This window comes from Plectrocnemia conspersa, unplaced genomic scaffold, assembly GCF_051122295.1.
Source record: "Plectrocnemia conspersa isolate PC_06_02 unplaced genomic scaffold, ASM5112229v1 ptg000010l, whole genome shotgun sequence".
Lineage (NCBI taxonomy): Eukaryota > Metazoa > Arthropoda > Insecta > Trichoptera > Polycentropodidae > Plectrocnemia > Plectrocnemia conspersa.
Genome location: NW_028277174.1, coordinates 14,517,524 through 14,531,960, shown reverse-complemented (window position 1 = coordinate 14,531,960; position 14,437 = coordinate 14,517,524). Strand labels below are relative to the sequence as shown.

At 28.7% G+C, this 14,437-nt stretch overlaps 1 protein-coding gene across 2 annotated transcripts in view; it reads right to left on the bottom strand.

Annotated features, from left to right (window-relative positions):
- LOC148230704 (kinesin-like protein CG14535) overlaps window positions 1-14,437 on the bottom strand; it is a 306,144-nt gene that overhangs the window by 184,023 nt on the left and 107,684 nt on the right. For both annotated transcript variants that reach the window (XM_088194690.1, XM_088194689.1), the window contains exon 4: window positions 6,514-7,271. In XM_088194690.1, coding sequence (XP_088050816.1) covers window positions 6,514-7,271 — 758 coding nt within the window. The remainder of the gene's footprint in view (window positions 1-6,513; window positions 7,272-14,437) is intronic.

The following is a 14,437-nucleotide window of genomic DNA, read 5'->3' as shown; positions in this document are numbered from 1 at the left end:
TGCGTGTCCGCCGTCATTCTAGCAAACGTATACTTAACGTGATTGTCGTCCATTTTTGGCTTGGATCTATGTTACAAATTTTAGAAATTCGTTTCAAAACATTATTTAACATATTATGTACTGCACCGATTTCGTAACGAGTTTCGAGTAAATTTTGCACGAAAGTGTCAATTTGGCGAGAAAACATCCTGTTTGTCTTATTTCGTGGAGACAACGCCGTTAATTACCGGCGGTGTTGAATGTCGCTTTTGTGAACTGTCAAAACAAACAGCTTTTTATGGGCTTTTCGATACATATAGCAAAATATATAAGTACGTATTACCCATATATATGTATATAACCAACGCAATTATTGGTTTATTAACACAATTCTAGAATATATGCTTAGACATGCGTGAAATATGTATTGAGGGTTAAATAATATGTATACTTAATAGATACTAGAGAATCCCCTCACTTCAAATGAGATTAGGGATATCTGTAAAATATAGTAAATAGTGCAAAATTTTGTAGAAAAAAATGACAATACAATGTCACATTTTTGGCAAATCCTTAAAAGAAAAATATTTATTTAAGCTATCAGTGGTTCAATATGAATTATTAAAAATATCAATTATTTTACAGTGAATTTAAATCACAGTAATATATACATGTATTTTGTTTTAATCATTTTTATATGAATATTTTTATGATTTAGAACGAATAAACTTAAGTTTCTATTAAAAATAAGGAAATTTGATTTGATATACGAATGCTTTTAAATAAGAGCACGTTTACGGAACGAATTATGCCCGTAAACCAAGGTTCCACTGTATTTCTTAATATTTATATAGTATTTATAAAGCATACATTTGTATATGTGTCTCATTCTTTGTATAGGATATAAAAGCAATATGTACAGCAAGTGGTGTAAATCATAAACAATGTTAAAAATACATTTTTTTTTATTTTTCAAAGTAAAATTCCTAAAAAATATGGATTATCCTGTTATTAAACAGCATGCTGCTGAATAAGCAAGTAGTGCATACAAATCGATTTTATCATAGCTTAAAAGTTTGATATTTAAAAATATAATATTAAGCGTTGCAGAGCAATGCTTTAGAATTTACAATTACAGACCAAAATTGATGTCATAAAAAACGATGATTGACATCACGAGCATGTTTAGGAAGCACAATTCAGCATAACAAACATCTCCACATACCACCCCTTTTTGCCCCAGGTCATCTTTGCGGATTGTTTGCATTGTTATGCCCACAATAAACAGATTGACAGGTGAACGTCAAAGGGTTGTGATAACGCGAATCGATCGCCGTTTCAACGATGGCAAATGTCAACACAGACCGAACTGAACCAAAAGTAGATTCTCTTGTACGTTTGACTGCGATCGAGATAAAGGGCGCCCACGATTACCCAACGCTGAATATCATTGTCGATTAGCATTTCTATCGAGGCCCATTGTCACATATCAGTTGGGTGTTACCTGGATTATTCTGAGGTGCACCACCCATGGCGTGAACGAGTTTGTGTCAGCAAACGATTCGCTCGTACGTGTAGGGACACGGTGCTTAATCTGGGCTAGGATTCTCAAAATGGTGTTAGAGATTTGTCTTTTTGTAAGGAAAGTGCGTGAGGTTAAAAGCATTGGGCGTTAAAGGGATAGTACATAGCTATAAAAGTGGTTATACATAGAACAAACACAATAAAAAAAATCTATTCCACTTTTAGATAAAATCAGAATGTGATTTTTAAATAAATATTTAAAGAGATACTATAAAAAATTGTTATTGTAGTTTACATTATGTGTGAAACAAATTATACGGTATTTAGTTAAAAACATTTTATTTAATAAAAATGTTTGACGCACTTATTAAATAAATACTAATGAACTGATTTTTAATTTTCATTGAAAAATGACAGTTTGTCGTGGGATACATAATTAATTATTCTTGCAGAATGAAATTTAATAATAGACGCTATGTCAAGTGTCAGGCTTAATAAATTATATTTTTTGTTAAGTGAAACAGAAATTTAATTTTATTAAATTAGAATTACAGGCTCCGTTGACATTCACGTTGTATACAACTTCTTCTGAAGATGCTGTATTTAGTGACTTATTTTGATTGTATTTAAATATTAAAATTTCATACATTTATTTTTATATTTGTATTAAATATTTCAATCAAAATTTAAAACTGGTCAAAAATATGCTAGTTCACATTCTTCGGAATAACCTTTATACTTTCAATTAAGATTCTTTCATTGATTTCTCTTGTCGACTTTTCGTTAGACATAGAAGAAATCCTTGTCTCTCAAATTTCACTTCAACCACTAGACATTTGTCTAAAAACGATTAATGTTCAAACGTTTTGCGAGAGAAACGAGAAGGTTCAAAACATTCCTTGTTTATTAGTAAAACGCTTGATCAACCTTAAACTGAATTTTTATATCATTTTTTTACTTTAACAATACATGTTGCCTAAGATTTGCCACTACAGTGGTCGTCAAACTTTTCTCATAAAAGGCTGAATCAGAAACATTTTAGACTAAGCGGGCCAGAAAGCAAAATTTAAGTGAGCTTCAAAAAAAATAATAAAACATATTTCTTTTTAAATTTAGAACTTTGACATCAATCGCAAATTACTCAAAACACGTCTCTTTATGAAAATAAGCTTTACTTATAAAAAATTATATAATTCCTTTTTATAAGACAACATTTTTTTTAAAGTGGGACTCGAAGCTCGTGACTCAAATGATCATTCGTTAATGATAATCTGGTCTTTTTTTATTTTGAAAATGTATTTTTCAGTGCTGACCAATACACACGAGCTTAAAAAATTCTGTTAGATTTTTTTCTTGTAAATTGGGTTTTAACAGATCATCACTTGCTTAATAAATACTTCAAAGTGTATATTAAGAAAAAAATTATACTGTCATACATTTTTTTTAAATCGAAATGTATTCTGCACTTGTATCGAGATTTAAAAAGCGCTGCTAGAAATGCAGATAGAGTTCAGAAAATATATCAGCTGATAATTTTTGTGGAAATAAAGATTTGATTTATTTTAAAAATGTTGATACATAAAGCAGGTTGATATGAATGATATTTTAATCAGCACTAGTTGTGGTCGGAGTGACCTTACCGAAGTGTAAATTTTATATATGAGCACTGTTCCTATGGTAATTTTAAGGCATATTCGTTAAGAAATTCTATGGTATTCGCAGCAAATTCATTTAATATTTTATAATAATAGCTAAATTCATTCGAAAAATTTGTTATGTTACTTGATTGTCTATTGATGTTACTCACAATGTGCTCAACCGTTCTCGCCGATAGCCTGATAACACGAATTTAATAATTCACCATCGGTAGAAGGATTTAATTATTTAATAAATGAGCTATTCGTGAACTAATTTTAGTAAGATTCATTTTTTTATTAAATTTTCAAGAACAAAAGCATTATGATAAAAAAATCTGTTTTTTACTTTTCAACTTATTTTATTGTTGTGAATATCGTGTCGAGTGCTTAGACTTATAATGACGGCAGATATTATATTATTTCATTACAGACATAATGTAATCGCGCAATAAACATAATGCTTTATCATTTGATTCAATAAAAAAGTAAATTACACGCTGCTTTAAAAGCACGACAGTAAAAGCGAAGCAATAGGAGCACAACATACAGTAATATCTCTCAACTCTTTAACATGACAGTTGACTGCTCTATTACAGCGTATACTTGAAAATGTTAAAGAATTTTCATTTCAAAATCAGTTTAGAATAAAATAGGTAGCGGGCCGTAGTTTACCGATCCCTGACATAAAGGATGCAGTCAATAACTATAATTCAATATTTTTGCGTGTTTTTATTTACTTAAAGGTAGCGAATCGATTGTTTATTGTTTCTAGTAATATCAAAAAGCGAGACATGTTCAATTATTTATTATAAATTTCTATAAAAATTAAATTAAAATAATCACGTATAGGAACCATTTGTAGATGCATTTTGAAAATGCATCAGTAGAAGATAGTGTATTGCCTGTGTCTAATTGAATCATATTTTTGTAACAAAAAAAAATATAAAATGTAAATATAAAGTGTCCTTTTTATGTTACGAAAGACAAAGGTTTTGAATTGTATCTTTTAATAGCTAAGAATAATCACTGTTTAATAACTCTCATACAGTTCAGTAATTCAGGCACAAAAATAATAAAGAAATTAATCTTTGAACAATCACAGTAAGCATCCAGTACTAGATTCAGTCTAACGAGCGTAACGAATCTGTACTAAATATAATACGCCCCAGTACATCAAACACGGATCGTGTGTATGTACTGTAATTATGGTAATGCACTTTGACGCTCATTATATTACAACAATGTTTTAACGTAGATATTTTATACTTGATCAACAGTGACATAATACCTTGTTTGGATGATATATCACATTATATTAAATACAAAGAAAGATATATATATATATAGACTGAATTTATCCATAAGTTAACATTTATAATTAGTTAGCAGATTGATGGTTATAGAGTGGCGTTTCAATTAATTAATAATGGGCTTTGACAGATTAGTTGCATTCATTATCAACTAGAGCGAATAATGAACGCAACAGCTGGATGACTTTTAAAATTTTAATCAAGCGATAATATTTTCATAATGGATTGAGTGATAAATGTATTTTTATAAGGATTTGCATATTAAAGCGAGCTTTGCTCAATATGCTTGTAGTTTTTTTGTTTATTACCAAACTAATTAATATGTTCTATAACTGAAAATGCAATCTTTAGCGAATATACATTTTGAATTATTAACGAAAACTATTATATCATTATTTAGATTGAGATATTTTTATCTAAATAATAATTAATTTTGAGCTTTGTCACTAAGTGTTTTTCAAATATAATATTAGATAGTCATATAAAAATAAACACTAACTGAATGACAATTTCTGTGTATAAATTAGGAGGATCGTGCTATATATATTATATAATACAATATAACGACGTGTTTTCCTAAATTTAGATCGTCGTTTCGGTTTAAAAAGTACCAATGCCGAAACGATTGACATTCAATTTCCAACGACATATTAATTTCCACTTTCATTTCCCGAATGTTTTACAAAATTTAGTGTACAAATAATATAATCAAATTAAGTTTTTGTACTTAAATAAGAAATAATCATTTACTAAATCTCGATTTCACTCTATTAAATATTTACTAACGTTGTACAATGAGGCATATACAATAAACTCAATAAGTATTTTTTTTTATAGCTGATGATAAAAATGACAGCGAGCTAAAATTTTAAATATAATAAGAATTGCAAACTTCATGTCGCTAGTGCTTACCGCACAAAAATTATTTTCTGTTTGAAGAAACAGATTTTCTGATTTGAAATTAGGAATATTTTTTGATATATCTATAAATGAAACATTATGTGTAATATTATTTAGCAAACTATAGTTTTTATGCTCTACTTTTTTAATATACAAACATATGTAAGTTAAAAAGGGTAATAAAAATATATGATTAAAAATTGTACTTATTGATACTTTAGTACAGTTTTAATAATAATAATAATTTACTCAACTAAGAAATGAAAAATAACAATGAGAAGACAAGAAAACTAATCGTGCGTTCTTTTCTGGTCTATTGTGCAAAAAAAAATTTCGTGTATAATATTGAATCATATTATATAAATCAAAATCAAGATTCAGAAGGTTGTATAATAAATCAATAAGATCAGATTTAAAGTCTTATAAGTACAATTATGTAAAATTAAATTATAGTATGAGTGTAAGAGAGTATATTAAACTTAATTTATAAGCTGAACATAAACGTAATTCATTAAATAGGAATATAAAATATGTTTTATACGAAAATCATATAAAATCATATGAATAGTATTGGGAATTTAAGTATGTAATTAAGCTATTTTTGTCTCAAAGCTTTACTCACAGTTAATCAGAAAGTTTTATAGTTTATTTTATATTATAATTATTTACTGATAGCAATTATTTTCATAAAAAAATTATCATTTAATTTATTGCATTTTATAAATCAAATTTATTTTTCCTATGCATATATTAGTCTGGTTTTTTGAATTTTAATTCCAAATATTACGGTAAATTTATAGATAATATATTTATTTATTCAATAATATTTTTGACTATATATAGATTACAAAAAATCTAGTCCACTAAATATTTTGGTTAAATGATAATTTGGAACAATTATAAATTCTCAGTTTCAAATGAAGAATAACTTGGTTAAATACAACATGACATTTTCCTTTCAGAAAAATTCTAAAAGTTTTATAAAAGGATTATTCTAATGTTTTTTTTGTATAAAATAAAATTAATTAAAGGGAGGCAAATTTAAATTTTGCCTGGAGCAGATCGGGACAGCCTTGTTTTGATCAGAGGGTTATTATTATTATTTGTAAACCATATTTAGATGGGCATAGAAAAATATAAGGTCAAAAAATACAATCACATACCTTGCAAAAAACGCTGCAGCGGCCGATGCCTGCGCCAAATTTCCCGGATGCCCGTTGACCCTGTATGAAAACTGCGACTCTGTATACAATCCGTTCAGCTTTGGCGCGTGTCTGTTTTGACCATCGCCTCCATCCTCCGACCACTTGTTACCACTTTTCACACTCGATACAACACTCTGATTGACTACAAACTGACCATCCCTTCTGCCAATCGGATAATTTTGGTATCCTGCTGCAGGAGGAGAGGGTGCGCCCTTCGGCTGAGGGCGTATGTGATGGTACTTCGGCGAGTAGCACTCCAGTTGACTGTTATTGCTCTTAGACTGATACACCAGTTCCGGGGGCTGTTGCTGTCTGTGACAGGAGGCGGGTTTCAGGTTTTTGTATCTGTCTTCTTGGTCCTGTTGATAAATTGGCAGTCTGTTCTGAAGCTTTTGGTGCTCTTCAACCGACTTGCATTGTTGAGGTTTTTCGGACCAAGGGTCCGGCGCGCGTGGTGCGCGGGCCACCGCTCGGTGCGTCATGAGGGCACGTCCATCCGCGACGGAGGTTCGCGCGCGACTGACTCGCGACTGAGATGCGGGAGGGTCGTGCGATAAGTTCTCTTGTTGTGGGGAGCTTTTCCCGCCATCGGGCGAGTACACAAAAGCCATGCGTGGAAGCTTTGACTGCATCAGGTTGATCTTTTTCTTCTTGGCAGTGGACGCCACGTAGCTGAAGTAGCCGTTTCGGTCCATGCGCGGAGTGATCATCTTCAACTGAAAACATACATAATAATATTAATAATTAATTAAAAATATTTGTATGTATTAGAAATCTGACCATCGTGACAGATTTCACCAAAACGTCATGATGGCATTAAGCACACTGCTTACACAAATATTTCATAAATAAACATACATATACATACATTTATTTCTTTAACGGTTCGCGTATTTATATTATGTAAATTTCAGAATTCATCGCGATTCGAATTTACGATTCTCTATTTTGTCAGTGATGCTTCTGCCATAGACACGAATCACTAAAATCAATGAGTCACTGAAAATTCGTGACCATGACAAGAGCATCACTTCCGAAATATAAAGTTCTGATTGCAATGAATCCCGGAATTAAATATTATTGATGATGTGAGACAAAATTTTGTCTTTTTAAATTCAGAAAAACAACTCTATTTGAGTACAGTAAGCAATAATATTTTTGCTATACATAAAATAATTCGAATCCCTTGTGTCTTCTAAGATACTTTCACGTTGAATTCAATGATAAAAAGATGGAAGTTTATTTTTTTTTATTTATTTTGTACAATTTACAAAAAAATATGTTGGTAATTAATTAATTAATTATAAGCAACTAAAAATTATTTAAAACCTTGTGAAGGCATATTCATATTCTATTAAATAAACGTTATGTTAATTATACATAATTAATTATACGGTATTCAGCAATATTCATGAAAATTTATAATACTTTATATGGGTACGCCGTATTGCGTAAAGTATGATTAATGCTAAATTGTATAATCAAAATTGAGTTCTAATAAGCGTTTGTTGAGGTATTATTATTTGGCATAAACAACTTTTTGTTCCGCTTTATTAATATTATTATCAACAAATTGTAATTTGTTTTATATGCGTGGAATTGCGAATTTATATATTCTGGGAATTTTCTCAGTGCGAAAACAAACGCCATATTTTCATTTTCCTCTTCATTATAATACATAGAAAATATAGTAATACTTTGGTAATATGACCTATTTGTCCTGAAGCAAACACGCAATCTCGCATTTTATCTATGCTCTTCAAAAACGCGCTTTTCGACGCTACCATCGTAAAACGTAATTGTTAGCCTAAAATCTAGAGTTTAACTGCCGCGTTGATCCTTGATATCAAAGCGTAAAATTTACGTTTTTTACACAACCCCTCTGTATCTATGTAGAAGGCATAAAACGAGTCCAGTTTAAATTGGTCTTGTTGCTATTTTTTAATTGGCGAAGAATAAATGCCTATCCCTCAAAAGCATAATATGATCTTTGCTCCTAAAGGAATAAGATTCTGTCCGCTTCAAAAGCGCTCATAAAAGTCCGAATTTTTTACGACATCATAATAATAAAATATAATATAATTGATCTAACTTGATATACGACTAATAAAAATTAGTTTCATACGTTTTGAATGATGAATAATTTTACGCTATGATTGATGCTTACAATTAATTCCAAAATTATTTTTTTATTCAAGACCAGCACAATAGACGAGTTGTATAAGTCGCTGTATATTGACCTGAAAGATATGAGATCAAATCTCATATGAATCTTACTGTTTTTTTAAATCCTTTCTGCCGGGGAGATTGCAATTAGTGATTATTATATGATTATAACTACGATCGATAATCGTCGATTAAGTAGATTTTATAGATGTTCCTAATCTCACGGATGAATATACTTGAATTTACTATTTTATAGTTATTAAAATTATATAACTTAACATATTTATCACTTCCTCAATTCAAGCTTTTAAAATTTAGTTGCTACATTTTTTTCTTGAATATAAGTATTATTGTATGTTGTCAATAAGAGCGCAGTTCGCTAGTTCTTAGTGTCCTCGTATATTTATTCATTGTCAGAAATCCAAGCAGAGCGAAGTAGTCTTCGTTGGTAAAAAAATTAAGATATTTTCACAAAAAGGAGTACTGGTCGTATCCATTTCCGAATCCTAGTACTTTTTGCTAGGAGTGTTGGGATGCAATTCATCGCAATCTACTCAATGAAGCACTTTTTAAAGTTGCTAAGAGGTGGTTTCAGCAATTTTTCAATACTCGGCGAATTTCAGCCGCGAGCTTTAGAGTGCCCTATAGAGTCGCGATCGCGTCCCTTATTATTCTCAATTGCGGCAAGAATGTCAGTGCTTGAGAACGCTCCTTTTGTACGAGCTATCCAGCCTTTCAGTAAGCTTGCAAAAACACGAGAATGATTTCAGCTATGAGGAACTGGAAAAAATATGTGTTATAAATGTTTTTTTAGTCTTTAATTGTATAATTATTGTTTGTACAGTGGCTATCATGACGCACAATGATATATAACTTTTATTTTTATACAATATATAGTATATACATGTATAACGTATGTATAATAGTTCATTAAAATACGGTGTAGATAATGATTATTTACATTATTTATTTATTATTCCTAAAAAATAAAATTTATTTTCCTGAACTACTAAATTGAATTAATTTTCACTTATTTTCATATTGTTCAAAAAATTTTAACTAATTTTTACTGTTATCACTTTATTTAAAAATAATTATTAAATAATAAAAAAAAAATGCATAATATGTATTTACTTATTTAAATAAAATTCATATTTATGAATATGTTAAAATAGGTATTTGGAAAATAAAAAATATTTTCATAGTTAAAATAAATTTTACGTTTTTTAATTAAATGATGTATCATGAATAAATAAAATTATTCATGGTTTTAAAACATAACAAATATTTGTTAATTTATACTACTTTTATATTTTATTTTTCAAGGAATATTATGTTTATTATTACATTAAAGTTTCGAAACCATTTGCATAATGTTTGTTTATACGTGTTTTGCCTTAATAATTGTTATGAATACCTATGCTATATAATTTAATACTAAAAAACATTTTAATTACTTGTTAAATCACAGTTACTGGGAATATTCACGCATAGTTGATTTTATTACATTTTTTAAATATTGGTTAAAGACCGCTGCAGCGGATGGGCAAATGCGTGTTTCTTTGAATAATTCTTATTGCATCTACAATTTTAATAAGAGCTAAGAAGTCGGCGTTGTATGTGAAACGAAATGTGAATATTTCATTGCACTGCAATAAGCAAGATACCTATGAATGATTTTAAATAAAAATTAGTTTAGAAATACTTACAAGAACATCAATATTTATAGAAGTAAATATTTTTAATAAAATATTAGAAAACTATTATATAATATTTTATTAGTGATTAAGTAAAAGTGGTATTTAAAGATATATTAAAATATGTTTTATCTATGATAAACACATACATTTGGTGAGAATTTAACGTTTCTTCGGGCATTAAGTAAATCCGAAATAAACACAATCGTATGCGGTAGAATAGCGACGTTCGGTTCAGTTCTGAACCGAGGTCCGAAAGCCGCCGGCAATTCTGAATTATTCAGACCTCTGGACTATGGATGCTAGAAGCCCCTGTGTGAGTGCCGTACAGTGGAACGCTAAATATATAATACAACGTGGCTGAAATGTATGTGTATATTCAACTAGATATTGGTAACCATATCAATTTTGGCGAATATTGCGACTCTCGATATTTTGATGCATGAACAATTGTGATATTTTATTAAAGTATTATTTATAATTTATAAGAAAATATATATTTAATACAAATAGTAAATATAATGCTGGTGTATTTTGCAAACAAAAGTATAAAATGCTGTTTAGCCCCGATTAAAAATTCACATACATTCTTGCACAATCTCGCTGAATTGTTTAGCAACCAAATCTCATCAAGTATTCCCCGTATGAGAAACCATACTTGTAGCTGGCTGAATGAACAAGCCAGCGCTTTGTGTGAGATTTTCTTACAACTAATGTCCCATTCATGAGCTGCCCTGAAATTTCGCGTAGGAAGGATCGAACGCGCTGAGCTTTCCTATACCGTACTTGTATTTTATATATGTATGTATGTACATATGTATATTTTTTGTCGTTGCGAATCGTAGCAAAGCTTTTTTTGTTATGTGGTATAAAACAGACCAAACATCCCGTCCCACTTGTGGACCGCATCCTTTCATCCATTGTACAGACTATTGCCAAAGTCCATTGAAGTGTTTCCTTGTCTGTGTAAACCTACAACAATTGATCGCTACTAGGTCCCTCTTGTGAGTACCATTTAATATAATATATAACTATATATTTTCAAGATCTTAAAAACAATAAATAAAAATACTACAAACCATCACAGTTTAATTATAACGGTCTATTGAAGATTACAGATTTATATCCGGTCTTAGATCAAAAGGAAATGCGATGTCGTATATTTATAAGTATATATATATAAATGAAATATATTCATATATAAATGAAATATTTTGTAATATTTTTTTTATATTATGGAAATAATATTAAGTATTCATAAAGTATTTTTTCGCCACGGGCACGCCATGCGATCGTTAAGAAGGAAATTATTTAATTCGTACAAAGCTCAGGCTTTATCACTTATCACCCATTGTGGATATCAGATCGGTTTCATGTGTTTAGTCATCAATTATATCGCATGATTAGTTTTGTATACGTGTATAAATGTGTAGTGAATATATTCAGACACGTATAATGTACAGTGTAATCAAAAAATATATTTTTGAGTTTCAATAGTAAATAGAGTTCTCCTTTTAGCTTTTTGAATTTTTAACTGTCCTATTAAAAATATATATTACGTTTTCATAAAATAAAATCATTTAAAATATCGTGATATTATTTATATCACTAAATATAATATAAATATATCTTATGTGTTATTACCAATTATAACAGATACTCAGAAAAATACAATTTAAAATAATAGAATAGAATAATCGGTTGAATTATGTATTTAGTTATAATCAGAGTATTTAAAATATATATAATAGTTGAACCCAATTGATTATACATGTATTTATTTGTATTTTTTTTAATTTTACAGTAATTTTAAAAGGGTTTAGTAATAAATAATTTATTCTTACGTTTATTAAACGTTCTATCTCGAAGCAATTGTCTTGCACATATTCGTACATTGTGCGCAAACACTAGACGAAATGACTGCGGCAGGTATTCGAATCGGCACTCGGTACGTATTTGCCGTTTCCATCGAAATAACAATACCACGAAACCATCGAAGTATGTCAATATTTGACGTTCCTAACGAGAAAGAACGTAGAATACCCGGAGAAGATACTACCACTGCAAGTGGGTAATTCAAGAAAGTATAATATAAACCTTTCGCTCGGCGACAGATCACCCATCAGTGAACACTCGAACGTCACGTCGGTTTAATGGTAAGATAATGAGATATATTTAACCTAAGAAGTACTTTATACATGTATGTGTAGCTCATATGCATGTACATGTGCGCTGGCTTAACAAATAATTTACATCATATTCATATTAAATTCGTTTTATTAGCTTTCTTGCTAAAACCACAACCGTGTTTCTCCGCATTCGCGTTAATGTTTGTTCTTTGCGAGTTAAAATCCCGTTTATAATTCGTAATAAAACTGAATTGTTAAATAGATATTGTTCCATAACGTGAACGGTTTTTTAAATAGTATTTTAATATTTAAAAAATAGTTACTTATATATATATATATTACATTTACGGAAGTAACATGAGTAAGGTATGCGTGCTTTTATTATGCATACAAGAGATTAGGAATTTTTTGATCAACTCTATATAATTCCAATCTTCCTATCCAAATAAAAAACTATCTTAGGTATATGAATTATGTTGGAATATAAAAATTAATCATAACCTATAAATACACATGTGATTTTTACAAAATATTTTTTCTACATAAATATAATAAGTTCATAAATTTAATATAATTACTAGCACGATTAACCAGTGATATAATCAGTGACTAATATCAGAAAGACCTTTGTATTTTTTTTTACTTTAATCATGTCTGGGAGATTGAAAGTAGTGATCATTATATAGTTAAAATTTCTATTGGTAATATATTAAATATATGAATAAAGTAAACGTAATTAGTTGGATTTTATATTGCAATGTTAAAAATAATCATTACCAATAACTATGGTTCTCGCGTGTTTTTTTAAAAAATATATTTTCTGCATAAATATTATATAATCACTAGCACGATATACCAGTGATATAATCAATGAAAAATACCTAAAAGACCTTTGTGTATTTTTTTTATTTTTATCATGTCTGGGAGATCGAAAGTAATAATTATTATATAATTAAAATTTCGATGGATCGTCACAAATTAGGTTTTCTTTGATTTTCATCGTCTTACATATAAATATCGGGATGTTTATTATTTAATAATTCTCTAATAATGAGATACTTTAGCCCATAGAGAAAATTATTCATATATATTTTATATAAAATAAAATAAATTTAAAAAAAATTAGCAATAAACCAAAATAATATATTAATGGTTAATAACTATTAAAAGTTCATTGACGAACAAGTAATAAAATCTTAAGCATATTATTATTAAGATAAGGAAATAATAATAAATTGTTTATTTTAACCATTTTTTTTTAAAATGGCATACCACAAAAAAACACATTCAAGAAACTATTAATACTACAAAAAAATAATTTCCATGTATACTATGCTCCTGCGTTAAAATGTAAAAGCAATTCTAAAAAACTCATTACAATTAATATTATATATAATATATTAAGTTAATTCCTATTCTAAGAAATCAGCAAAAAACTGTGAAAATATGTGTTGTGAACTAGTAATAAAAACTCCCAAGAAAAAGTAATTTTAAACGTTTTATAAGGTTCAGAAACGTCTTTTTATGCTTTGATACAGAATAAAAAAAATTACCAAAAAAAATTATAATATGTAAAGAAAAACGTTAATAACTCACGAATCGCGTTTTCAATGAATATTCTTTAATATTATGTTTTTAGATTAATACTAAAATTTACAAAAAAACAATATTTAAATATTTTAATTCTTCTATTATTCTAAAGTAATAATAAAAGCTTTACAGTAGCATATTTTATATTAAGAATTATTTTTACTTCGACTTCATGAGTATTTAAAATGCATCGTTCGATTTCTATGGTTACTTTAAAATAAAACTCGTTTATATAATGATGTTAAAAAATTATCACATAAAAAAATTATTGATTTTTAACATTTTTAATTTCACAAAATC